The sequence below is a fragment of the Cibotium barometz genome, chromosome 17, assembly GCF_041138505.1.
Source record: "Cibotium barometz isolate CiBa-2024 chromosome 17, ASM4113850v1, whole genome shotgun sequence".
NCBI lineage: Eukaryota > Viridiplantae > Streptophyta > Polypodiopsida > Cyatheales > Cibotiaceae > Cibotium > Cibotium barometz.
Genome location: NC_141062.1, coordinates 52401457 through 52414390, shown reverse-complemented (window position 1 = coordinate 52414390; position 12934 = coordinate 52401457). Strand labels below are relative to the sequence as shown.

The 12934-nt window shown below is 45.1% G+C and overlaps 1 protein-coding gene across 2 annotated transcripts in view; it reads left to right on the top strand.

Moving 5' to 3' along the window:
* LOC147630163 (uncharacterized) overlaps positions 1–6574 on the top strand; it is a 42737-nt gene extending 36163 nt beyond the window's left edge. For both annotated transcript variants that reach the window (XM_086811808.1, XM_086811807.1), the window contains 6 exons: positions 3920–4154; positions 4241–4384; positions 4626–4754; positions 4836–4922; positions 5057–5155; positions 5258–6574. In XM_086811808.1, the coding sequence (XP_086667934.1) occupies positions 3920–4154; positions 4241–4384; positions 4626–4754; positions 4836–4922; positions 5057–5155; positions 5258–6373 (1810 nt within the window). In that variant the 3' untranslated portion in view covers positions 6374–6574. The remainder of the gene's footprint in view (positions 1–3919; positions 4155–4240; positions 4385–4625; positions 4755–4835; positions 4923–5056; positions 5156–5257) is intronic.
* The last annotated feature ends 6360 nt before the right edge of the window (positions 6575–12934 follow it).

Below are 12934 nucleotides of genomic sequence, written 5' to 3'. Positions count from 1 at the left end.
GCCCTGAGTTGGCAGGAGGATCCATTTGCTGGCCGACTACATCAGATGTGTGTATTGGAGCTGGCCGACTGTATCTGATGCAGTCGTGGACCCTCAGAGCTGGCCGACTGCATATGCAGTCGTGGAGCCTTTTTCAGCAGGCCGACTGCACATGTGGGGGCATATAAATAGGCCCCCACCCCCATACCACTCAGTGTATCATATCGGGATCTTCTTGTGTATATCAGAGCAGAGTCACACGCCTACATCTCTCTCTCTCTTGTGCTGTTTTTCTGCATGCGTTTTTTGCTCTCGTGTTCCTAGATCTGGTCATCATCTCCGCTGCGTATTCTGACATGGTATCAGAGCCCTAGGCTCTAGATAGGTCTTGGGATTTGTGTGAGCAAGAGGGGGACTGTTTTGTGGTTGATTGGTGGACTGTTTTGGACTGTTCGGGAAGAGGAGAAGCAAGAGGAAGGCGGGCTGATTTGCTGGACAGCCACTTGCAGGTATTAGTTCTTCTTTGTTCCCACCCACCCACCCTTTTCAGAGTACATCCCCGCAATGGCAGATCTGTATGAGATGGCCGAGAGGCATGTGAAGATCCCGACACTCCCCACAATCCCGGTGGACCGTCAGTTGGACGGGAGCAACTACGGCATTTGTAAGGTTATGATGGAATCTGTTCTGGAGTCTTACGACCTCGTTGATTTCGTCGTTGTTGGTGTTCCACGGCCGGAAGTTGAGGAAGGGGAGTTACCGTCAACCCGAAAGGACTGGGAGGCCCAGACACAGATGTGAGATCGTGTCAACGCCAGGGTCCGTTTGTTTATTTTCCTCAACTGCACACCACAGGTAATCAATCATGTAAAGCATATGACGTTGGCCAGAGGTATATGGCAGCATTTGGCCTCTCTTTACAACAGGGTATCGCCCATGAAGAGGATTTCCTTGGAAGTACAGATGCGGGTTATGAGCCCTGCAGAGTCGACGACGATGCGGGAGCATATTAACAAGCTGTAGGCTCTTCAGCAGGAAGTTCTTCAGGCTGGGAAGGAGATATCGTCAGAGGACATGGCCATAACGTTGCTGTCACATTTGCCCTCTTCGTACTCGGCATTTTACTCGTCTTTGATTACCAGTGGCAGGCTCAGCACCATCACGTGGGAGGAGCTTGTGTCCATGGTCCTGGACCAGGAGGAACGATTCAGGAACCCTCCTCAGGGTGGAGGTTCGGAGGCCTTAACTGGCCAACGGTCGAAAGGCCGTAACTCGGGCAAAGGGAAGGCTTCATCGGAGAAGTCTTCTGAGAAGAAGTCCAACGCTGACCGCGAGAAACTGAAGGCAGAGAGGACCTGTAATGATTGTGGCGAGAAAGGCCACTATTGGAGGCAGTGTCCCAAGCGGAAGACCGAGAAGGGTGAAGACTCCTCAGCAGCAATCATGAAGATTCCGGCTTTTGTGCACCTGGAGGTGATGGACACCGATGCTTCATTTTCTTTAGGCAGGGAGGAGATTGGAGGACTCTCCGCAACGGATACTCGGGAGTGGATTCTCGATAGTGGTGCTTCCAGGCACATGACTCCTTCCCGTTCCGGTTTACAGGATCTCTGCAAGTGTTCTGGTCACATTCTTACTGGGGATACGTCCACTATCCCAGTTCACAGTGAGGGCAGGATGGAGATAGTTCCCAATGGCAGAGGGGGGAAGCATTCCTCCCAGGTGTTGTATGTTCCGGCACTTGGTTTTCATCTGTTGTCAGTGCATCAGGTTTGCAAGACTGGCGTACGGGTGGAGTTTGATGAGCATTTTGTTGCTCTCCGGGACAAAGCAACAGGCCAAGTGGTGTGGGAAGGCGGAGTGGAGAATGGAGTTTACAGGCTTTCAGCACTCTCTCTCCCAGGTCCTCAGGTTTGTGATGAGTGGCGGTCTGGTAATGGCCACTCAAGTGTGGATACGCTGCAGGTGCGGGCTTTCCGGGACCAGATGGTGGATAGCTTGCCAGTAGATGGCAGCAGTTGGCAGGAACTTTCTAGTACTGATGTTGGTAGTTCTTATGTTTGTGAGTCAGAGGAAGCTGACAGGTCACTTATGCTCTGATGTCTCGTAGTGTTCGGGACATAGAACCTCCAGTAGATGTGGATGTTCTTTCCCCACGAGGACCTTTCGGAAAGCCAGGCAGGTGGCAGGTGCTTACTTGCAGAAGGAGGTGGTTTCTCCAGGCTTTGTGGTTCCGGATTCAGAGGGGGTGGTTGACAGGTTTCATCAGGTTTCCAGGACTTGTTTGTGCACCGTAACAGGTGCTGATCCTTGTGAGCAGTGTGATGTCTCTGTGACTCAGAAGCTGTATGGTTCATTGATCTGGTTGATGGACACCAGATTGGACGGGAGCTTCTTGATGAGGCAGTTGAGCTCATGGTTGCGGATATCTCTTTGGGAGGCAGGATTGCGTTTCCTGTGGTTTCTGCGGCATGCGAAGGATCATGGACTCTTGTACACAGGAGGGGGATTGTTGGATGGAGTCCGACTCCACGGTTGGAGTGACTCGGTTTGGGGAGGAGATCCGGACACGAGGAGATCTACTTCAGGCCCAGGAGCAGTTTTACGGAGCAGTAGGAGACAATCATCTTTTGCCTTGTCGCAAACAGAGGCAGAGTACCGGGCTGTTTGTGATGCTACTTGTGAGGTGGTGAGGATGCAGAGGTTGCATTGCAGGTTTGGGCTTCCACTGGAGGAACCCATGGTCATCCAGAGGCACTTTGTTCGTGAACAGATCGTTGCTGATGACATCTTGCTAGAGTTCTGTTCGACAGAGGACAGTACGGTGGACCTCTTCACGAAGTCGCTCTCTCAGGATTTGCTCAGGCGGCACCCCAGCTCCATGTGGTTGGTTTCACAGCCAGGAGCTGAGAGGGGGTGTTAGAAGTCATCTCCTGTCTAGATTTATACACCAGGGCCTTTGTTGTGGGTGTGCCCGCCCTTATCAGGTGTTTTATCATTTTTCCTCACTCCCCGCATTTTTCCCCTATTTTTCCCATTTTTCTGTGGCTTGGGAGGCAGCCCTGAGTTGGCAGGAGGATCCATTTGCTGGCCGACTACATCAGATGTGTGTATTGGAGCTGGCCGACTGTATCTGATGCAGTCGTGGACCCTCAGAGCTGGCCGACTGGCTGCATGCTGCTGGCCGACTGCATATGCAGTCGTGGAGCCTTTTTCAGCAGGCCGACTGCACATGTGGGGGCATATAAATAGGCCCCCACCCCCATACCACTCAGTGTATCATATCGGGATCTTCTTGTGTATATCAGAGCAGAGTTACACGCCTACATCTCTCTCTCTCTCTTGTGCTGTTTTTCTGCATGCGTTTTTTGCTCGTGTTCCCAGATCTGGTCATCATCTCCGCTGCGTATTCTGACAATTGGGACCCAATCAGGTGTCTGGTGGGCTCTCCCTCTCTCCTCAGCAATAAATTTAACACAACAAAAAAGTTAACTGCATGCCTTAATCACACATCTTTCACAACCCATGTATCATCCAGAGAAAGATTCATTGAGCTTTGCATTTCTCACTCTGATTTTCTTTTTTTGGTGCCCTAAACAATTGCTAGCATGTTTTTTAAAGGCAACTAATGAAGCCCCATTTTGGAAGTACATGTGGGTCAGCCTTGTCATCAATTTATGCTTCTATAATATATTGACATTGATCTCACCATCTACTAACACGTGCTTGACCTCATTGCAAAGCACCGTCTTAGCCCTTTTGCAAAAGACTTGGAAGTGTGTAGCTGGAGGCAAGGAGATCTTGGTGTTGGTCTTGCTCCTGATTGTCTCTTCCAATTTTTGCCCATGGTTTTCTGTCTAAAGAAAAATTAGTCACTCCACTTCATACTTTTCACCCTTTATTTGCTGCATATTCTGATCATCTTTGCTGTATCATGCAGCTATTTCAACAACTGTCCTACTATTAGTGTTCCAGGCATGATGCATCCTGTACATGTTTATTATCTGGAGGATCTACCAAACTTGATGGGGCAGTATAGCTTCATTGTGCCAAGATTTCCAAAGCCAAGCAATTCAGATGATGAGGAGGTTGATGTGGACCTTGTGGCAAATGTGATATCATGGACTGTTGAGGTGTTTGCACAGACTGATGGTGCAATTCTATGTTTTCTACCTGTAAGACTGGATGCTTTGTGTATTGCAGTCATATGTTGATTCACTTCATGCTTTTTGATATGTGCTGATGAGGCCATGGAATGTAGGGCTTGGACCATATCATTATGGTAAGGGATCGGCTCCAGAAAATGCCTTCTAGCAGGAGTATGATGGTTCTACCCTTGCATTCACAACTTCCAGCTGGGGAGCAAAGAGCCGCATTTGCACGAGCTCCACCAGGCCTACGCAAGGTCTAACAACACCCTCCCCCCCCCAAAAAAAAAAAAAAAACCGCCCCTGCCCCCGCCCCCCCACAACACACGCACACACCTTCCTTCCTGTGGCCTCTCTTCCCTCTTTCTTCTCCCTTGTCTAATGAGCAAGCTAGAGATGTGTTAAGTTTTTATTCCCATGGCTAGTGTGGACAGTTTCTTTGTTATATGAGTAAACAACTGCCATGTTCTCTCTGACCTTGTTTCTCCTAACTAGCAGGTGGTCTTGGCAACAAATATAGCAGAAACGAGTGTTACCATTGATGATGTGGTTTATGTTGTAGACAGTGGAAAGATCAAAGAAAAGCAGTTTGATCCTTCTCGGAGCATGAATACACTCCGGGTGCAGGTGCTTCATGGGTCAATGTATTGTTGAGCTTAGTCAGCCATATTATGATCTTTTATCTTGATCTTGTAATTTCATGTGCAGTGGACTTCTCAAGCAAGTGCACGTCAGCGCCAAGGAAGGGCTGGGCGTGTGAGAGCTGGCTTCTGCTTTAGGTTGTATACAAATAAGGTGCATACTCACCCTCAAAGCATCTTAGCTCCCCGTGATTGACGTGTGTCCAATCATAGTGTATCCATTCGGCCATTTTCTAGGGCATTTTTGTCAAGTTTGTCTCCAACAATAACTCTCTTGAGATGTCATAGGTATTTGCTTCTATGCGAGAGCATCAAGTCCCTGAAATGCAGCGTGTCCCCCTTGAGGAGCTATGCCTTCAGATCAAAGCAATTGCAACTCCAACTGCAGTATGGTTTTGCACCTGTTTACAGTTCTCCACGCCCTTGTCTCCCATCACCTCTTGACTTAAAACCATTCTTGTTATTAAATTTTTTTTGTCATGTATTCAGGCTGCAGAGGCTACATTGACTGCGGATTCCTTAAGGCGTTCGGATATTGGATTATTTCTTTCAAGAGCATTGCAACCTCCCAAAATCCATGCAGTCCATGCTGCTGTTGAGGTGCTTCAAGACCTTGGCGCCATTGATCAGCACGAGAATTTAACAGCCTTGGGAGCGATTCTCGCCAAGCTGGCTGTCCCTCCTAGGTTTGGGAAGATGCTAGTTTATGGGGCCTTACTGGGCTGCTTGGAACCTCTTTTGACTATAGCAGCAGCGGCATGTTTTAGGGATCCATTTGTGGCTCCTGTTAACAAACGGGTTGAAGCAGACCGGATGCGGGAAAGTTTTTCCGTTGGGTCATCATATGGAAGTGATCAGTTGGCTCTGGTTAATGCATTCGAGCAATGGTTTGCAGCCTGTTCACGTGGGGAGGGTAACACCTTCTGTGAGGAGAATTTTCTGGCACCTATAACCATGAGGCTTATAGCAGGGATGAGACAGCAATTGAAGAGGACATTGACAGAAGCAGGGATTCAAGAGCAATGGATTAGGCCAAGTACCCAGGCTTCTATACATGTGGCCAGGTCCCTTTTGGTTGCTGGTCTGTATCCCAATCTTGCCAGTTCGGAGTTTTGCCGTGAGTCGAGAGGTATGAAGAACGCGACAAAACATGCATATCGGTGGAGATTGGGGTTCAAAGTCCGTAACGGCCGAGTTCTGATCCATCCGACTTCTGTTATATCGGAGAAGCAACTAAACCCGGAATCACACTACTACCTAGTGTTCCAAGAGAAGGTGCTGACAAGCCAGGTTTTTGTACGTGGGTGTACGTTGTTGCCCCCTCTTCCAGTTGTCCTCATGGGGTGGAATGTGAACCTCAGCCCGGACCCTACTCCGCCTGAGATAAGTGGTGACTGGATGCTGTTGGAGGTGGAGGGTTGGCTGAAGTTTTTGATTGATAGGAGGTGTGGATCTGTACTGCTGCAAGTTCGTGAGGCTTTTCACAAAATCTTGGGGAGATGGGCGAGTGGTGGCACCCATAGAGATGCTGAGCGTCATCTTGTTAGAGTAGTGATCGCTCTTCTGGAGGCAACTTGCAATGACATGTTTATCAGTGTGGCTTGATGATCAAGAACTTGTCCAGGTCTGCTAAGCAGATGGATAGTGCTCTCTGTTACACAATTCTTATTTTTTGGCCTGCGGAAAGAATACCTTAAAACAAGCATTTGAGATGACTTACATGAAGAGGACCATGTTATGGAAAACTGTATGGACTTGACATGATTGCCTATTTGACCAATTCAGCTTGATTTCCCATTTTTAAAACTCTCTTTATGGTATTTGTGTCAGACTGTAGATAAGTCATCCACAGAACCAGGATTGTCATGCACCAGCCATCTACACAAGTAAAATTTTCCATGCATCATCCATCCATACAATTATTGTTCATATAATAGGTTTAGTTTTCAAGGTATGCATATTAGGGTGTAGTCTTGATAATCACTGGCAAGGTTGCATATACAACAAGATTGAACATGCCTACCAGAGTGATTGGTGTTCCTCTTGTAACGGTGTGGCACTTGGTGTTCTGTCAACACTTTCAACTTAATGCTGCACTAGAGCAAGGGAATTCTACCAAACCCCCGCCTCCCTCCCTTCCTCCCTTAAAAAAGCATGGTTATGCAAACTCAGCACTTGCCATGTCAACAAACCATAATCTGGCTTGCACAAGATCTCTGTACTTCGTGTTCTTGCCATTGTAACTCTTTGGTTGCTTTGGTCGACTTGCAGCTTTGCCTTGGATTTGAAGGCGTTAGTCTTTGCTTCAAGTGCTGCATACCAAGGTTTCGCAACACTTCATAAATCTCTGTCAACTCTCCTCGAATTGACGCTGGCACCTTGGTCGCCATCCTCTCAAGATTACAACTCCCTCGGTGGCCACCGTTGTCAAAGCTTTGCTAATTAAACCTTTGCCAAAACAACAGGCCATGAAATCCAACTTTGCCTTCTTTTCACTATATGAATCAGCTCTTAAGCATTTAAGGTGTATAAACCTTATTATGGGTGAAACATTACTATTTAAAAAATGCATTTTGAATTGTAACGACCGGGCTTATGATAAATATCTAGGTGCTATTGCACCCCATTGCTCTTGTTATGTCTTGTGCCCAGGCAAACATGTACATGCTGGTCTCGTTGTGAACTTGTACATGCTGGTCTCGTTGTGAACTTGTACTCAGAAAATTCTCAAAGTCCCACGCAATGTACACAAGAACATGCATCTAGACATGAGTTGAGACACATTCATTAGATGGTGCAGTCCCTAATTATCCAGATGCTCTGGGGATCCTTCGTTCTTTAGTAGTAGTTTTCAAAACTTTGAGCTGTGGGAATGAGTGTGTGCTCCGAGCTGTGGGAATGAGTGTGCGCTCCAAGTCCTTGGGTGCGACCATATTTTTGAGGATTTAAATCCTCACTGTTTTTTGTCCCAAAGCAGGTTCCACCTATTATTCAGTTTTTAGTGTAGCGGGGGGGTCTTGAAGAGAGGGGGGGAGGAATTGGCGAGGGGTTACGTTTAGATTTCTATGAGAATGCTATTGCGGATGAGTTGAAGGTCATTAGTAGACAATGATTGCATCCTGTTGCGGATGAGTTGAAGGTCATTAGTAGACAATGTGTACATTGTTCTAAAGCTCTTTTTCATATCTCCACCTGTAATTCTCCTTGTACCATACATCATCCGAGGTTTGAATACCCTTTTATGGAGTTTAAATGCATGTTTATATATCTCTGCGGAGATATTATTGACAGTCTAGATGTAAGATATGTGCATGTTTTCTTATTTTGCAATGCAACCTGATTTCAGGCTTGCATCTGTTCCACGCTTGCCATATAGCTTTGACCAGAGCATTGTCCTGTGGTCTGATTTTTATCGAGTTGAAGGGTCAACACTTGGAAGTTTTCCATTGAGGGAAGTCTGGAAGATTGTAGTTTCCCAGGTTGCGGTTAAGAAGAATTGCCCAATCTTCTTGAGGCGTTGTGAAGCTTCTGACTATCCATTTGGCAGCCATGCAATTTGCAAAGTCAATTATGTTTGGTATTCCCATGCCACCATGCTTTTTAGGTCTTGCACATATATTCCATGCCACTTTGGGAATTTTCGATCCATCTACGTTTCCCGACCATAGAAAATTCATGCATATTTTCTCTAGCTACTTTAGGTCAGAATTTGAAGAGCGCTAGCATGACAAAAGGTAGATGGCAGTTGGGAAGAGGATAGCTACTTTAGGTCAGAATTTGAAGAGCGCTAGCATGACAAAAGGTAGATGGCAGTCGGGAAGAGGATATGTTGTAGCACCATAGTTTTACCAGCAAGACTGTGCTACATGCCGGCCCAACATCTAAATTTGCTGTGCACTTTATCAAGGACCCATAGCCATCGTTGATGCATAAACACCCCAAATCCCATTGGGATTCCTAGAAGTCTGAAGATTTGACCTTCTTTCAAGATTTTGCATCCTTGGTCCAGCAGGCACTGCAACGACTCAGACAACATTGTTCTGATTCCAATTTTAGAGTGATTGATGGTAGATCCTGATGCCAGACAAAATAGGTGAAGGCATTCCAAGAAGGTACAGATTGATGTAGAATCATTGTGTATAAGGCCATCAATATCATCTACAAACTGTTGAAGACAAGTTTGGCTGTTGTTCAGTAGATGAATGCCCTGCATGTGCCTCTTTTTCGTAGCATTGTGGACCAACCAACCAAGTGCATCGGCAACAATAACAAAGAGCAGGGGAGCTAATGGACAACCCTGTCTAATAGATTTGCTCAACTCAAAAGGTTCAGTGAGGTTACCATTGACTATAACCTTGGCCATGCTGTTCCCAAAAAGTACTTTCACCATTTTTATGAAGTTGGGACCCATCCCCATGTCCTTAAGGGATTGTAAGACAAAATCCCATTCTAACCTATCATATGCTTTGTCAAAGTCTATTTTGAATAAAAGACTTTTCTATGTCAAGAGGAAGTTGAATATTTGGGACACACCTAGATATTGTGGGCCATGGGTGATTTTGAAACAAGTCAGAGATGTGGCTTATAAGTTAGACTTACCACAAGACTATCGTGTCCACTGAGTATTTTATGTAAGTCGATTAAAGCATTCTCTTCATGACGATGATAATTTAGTTGGTATGATTGCTTTGTAGGAACTTGATTAAGAAGATCATGGACCAGAATAGATTCTGGAATGAAAAGAAAGACCATTGCAAAATCATACTCTTCGCGAGTTCCTTGTAAAATGGAAAGCACATATGTCCCTCGATAGATGCAAAAGAAAATAAAATCCTGTTGGGCATGTTCCACTCCATCCCATAGGGCTATAATGGCATCAAGAATATATCTTCCTTTGAAGAAACCTTTTTACTCAGGTCTTGTCCAGTGCTTCAGGTGACCAGAAAGCCATCTGGCTAGAGCTTTGGTATATATTTTGTAGGCTGTTGGAAAGCATACTTATTGGTTTTCGATTAGAGATCTCCTCTTTAGATACTCTCTTATGGATGAGTTTGATATATTTTGTAGGCTGTTGGAAAGCATACTTATTGGTTTCCGATTAGAGATCTCCTCTTTCAAAACTCTCTTGTGGATGAGTTTGATAACCCCTTCATTTATGGACAAGGGTAGGGCACCAAACCTTATTGACTCTTTTCACACCTCAAGAAGGGGGTTAAGTAGGAAGTACTTATAAGTTTGAAGAACTCTTCCGGAAGGCCATCTAAGCCAGGGCTCTTACCATTTTTCATGGCCATAATTGCTTCCACTAGCTCTCCACAAGTAAGATCAGTTTCAAGAGTTCCTGCAAGAGTTCTTGCAAGACTGTGAGAAATTGTTTTTGCATGCATTCTGCTATGGCTTGCATAGCTGATTGTCTTTCTTTTGTGGGAACTTTTTTGACATTGAAGATAGCAGAAAAGTGATACTTTATAATATCCAAATTCTAAGCCTACTAACTCTACACAGATTCCATTCTATTTTTAAGCATAGGGATGTGGTCCACCACTGCTACCTTCTTTTTGAGGGTGGAGAACATCTCCTTTGAGGGTCTATCTATCTTACCTGCCCACCACTCTCTAAAGAATAGTTTGATGTGTTGGCAATGAATTTCATCTTCTTTCTTAAACCCTCTCTTACTTTGTTCAAACTTCCTTGAAGGTGGCCTTGAGGCATTTCTGATCCCTTCTCTAAGCTCTAATTTTTGTAACTTCCTTTTTTATGCCTACAAGCATTTTTTGAGAGTCTTTCATAGCATGTCCCCAGGCCTTGGTAGGGGATGTGAATGTTTTGAAGTGAGTTGTTCATATTAATTCAAGATTAGTGCGTGCAGTCGGGAGTTGGAACAGTTTGGGGTCCGTATGGAACCACCTAATCTGACTTTTTGGGTTCCTTGAGAGAAAAAGCACAAAATTGGATAGTGGTCTGATAAAGCTATATTATGTTGGACTTTCACTTTGGTGTTTAAATAGCTATTACTGATTGGTTGACGATGAATAGCACTGACCCAGTTTTTCTTTTCTCAGCTGATTGCCTTGTCTCCCATTTCCCTAGGTTAATTCATGGTCACATGCCATGTCATGTAGGGTATGGATTCCTTTCAAATCCAACCAACTAGTCCTTTCTGATCCTGTAATTATTTGACCCAAGTTTAAGAGTCTATCATGCGGGGATTCAACCATATTGAAATCCCCTACAAGGATGATGGGTTCCATGAAATACATTAGAGATTCCCATAGTTCTGCTTGGAGGCAGCTCGGTCTAGTTGCATAGACAGGGACAAGGATAAACTTTAGCTCATGATGTTCCAGACATATTGCAACCCATCAATTTTGAGAATCTATTTCATGATGTTTATAAAAAGGTATCCAAGAATTGTGTATACCTACAGAAGTACCTCCACCACCATGTTCGTGGTTAGAGTTGAACCACTTGACAACAATTCCAGGTTTTTTTGAAGGAGATGTCCGGCAGCCTTAACTTCTTGCAGATAGATTATGACAGCTTGGATGTTGGTTTGTTACATCCAATTTTTTATTATTCTGGCTCTAGTCCCATCTATTAAGCCTTTAGTGTTATAACATATAATATTGAAATCTGTGATAACTTTTGATTTTTAGGAGGGGGCTTAGTCGACTCTTGTGATCTTTTTTTTTGTGGGGAGGAGGGAAGCCATCCCTCTAACCTGGGATTGTCTTCTTTTTAGGGCTATCGAGTCCGCTTTATTTTGGCCAACATTTCTCATGTTCTGTTTTACCATAGCCAGAGATGATGATTTTTTGGTTCCCAGTGGAAGGGATTCTTCTTCAGCTTGGGAGGTTCCTGGGTCAACATTAATTATGGATGCATCCTGGAAGTCCATTTCCTCAACCTCCTTTTTCAAATTGCTATCCTGGATCTGGGTGTTAGTAGGGACTTCCTTGTCCTCCTCGTCACTTGAGGAATCTTTAGTTATCTGCGTGGGGTCGGAAATATCAACTTGAAGAGGGGAGAACCAATTAACACCATATTAGATAATTTGGGAAAAATCCCATCTCCACTTGAAAAATGGGATCATGGTGAACTTGTCCAAAATTGTGTCGAAACCTCCTCATGTGACATATCATTGGAAATATCTTAAAGAGTAGACTCTACATCTACTCTCCGACAAATTTGGGATTGGCATGTTTAAGATATATCCAAAATTAAATGGAGTGAGTGATTCCCAAATTAAATGGAGTGAGTGATTCCCAAAATATGGGATTTTTTCCAAATTATCTAATATTGACTTGATTAAGGTTAGTCCTTCTTGGTTGGTTTTGGAAGGATTGTGGGCGACCCTGCCCTTTTCCGCTCCTACCCACAAGGTGGAACCCTTGGCTATCCTCTTTAGGGTCCTCTTGATGGAATGGGGCGGCTTGAGGTGGTGGGTGGAAATTTGACCGAACAATTTCTAATGAAATGGTCCTTCGAACCACAGTAAAAGCAAGTATTAGGCACATTTTTGAAAACAAGAGGTTGGTCTAAGGCGCCGTCTGTGCCAATGTCATGACAATAGAGTCAGAGAGCTCCTTACTCAGGTCAATCTCTACCAAGGCTTGAGGGTGCCATCTAGGGTTTAGCTCTACATTAGCCCTAGCCCCCAAGAGCCTACCACATGGTTCAAGGAACAATTTGATTAATGGATGTAGGTGCATTGGCAGGTTGGGAAGCTCTAACCAAACAAGGCAAAGTGTTGGTTTAGGGCCGACAAGGGAAAAGTCAGGAGATCATAGGAAGAGGGATAGAGGAGAATTTCTAAGGACCCATTGTCTGGCCCCTAGAGCATTAAGAGCTATCCCTTGCTCTCTAAACAAAAAACAGAAGTAATTATTCGGCAAATATTGTGTGTGATCGACAATGAGGCCTCGGGTGGACTAGTTGTTCTTCCTAATCTCGGACTCCTCTGCTGGAGGTCTTGGACCATAGCATACACCAATGAAAGCTCTCTGGTCTATCTCTCCGCCATCAGATACAAAGAGCAGCATGTGGTGTTCTCCATAGATTTCTTCTTTTTGGGGCTTTGGCTGGGGCCATCGTGATGCTCCATGGCTGCGTTGGAGCTCCAACGGTGCAGCTGGCTGGTTATGCTTGTTGACGGTCGCAAAGCGA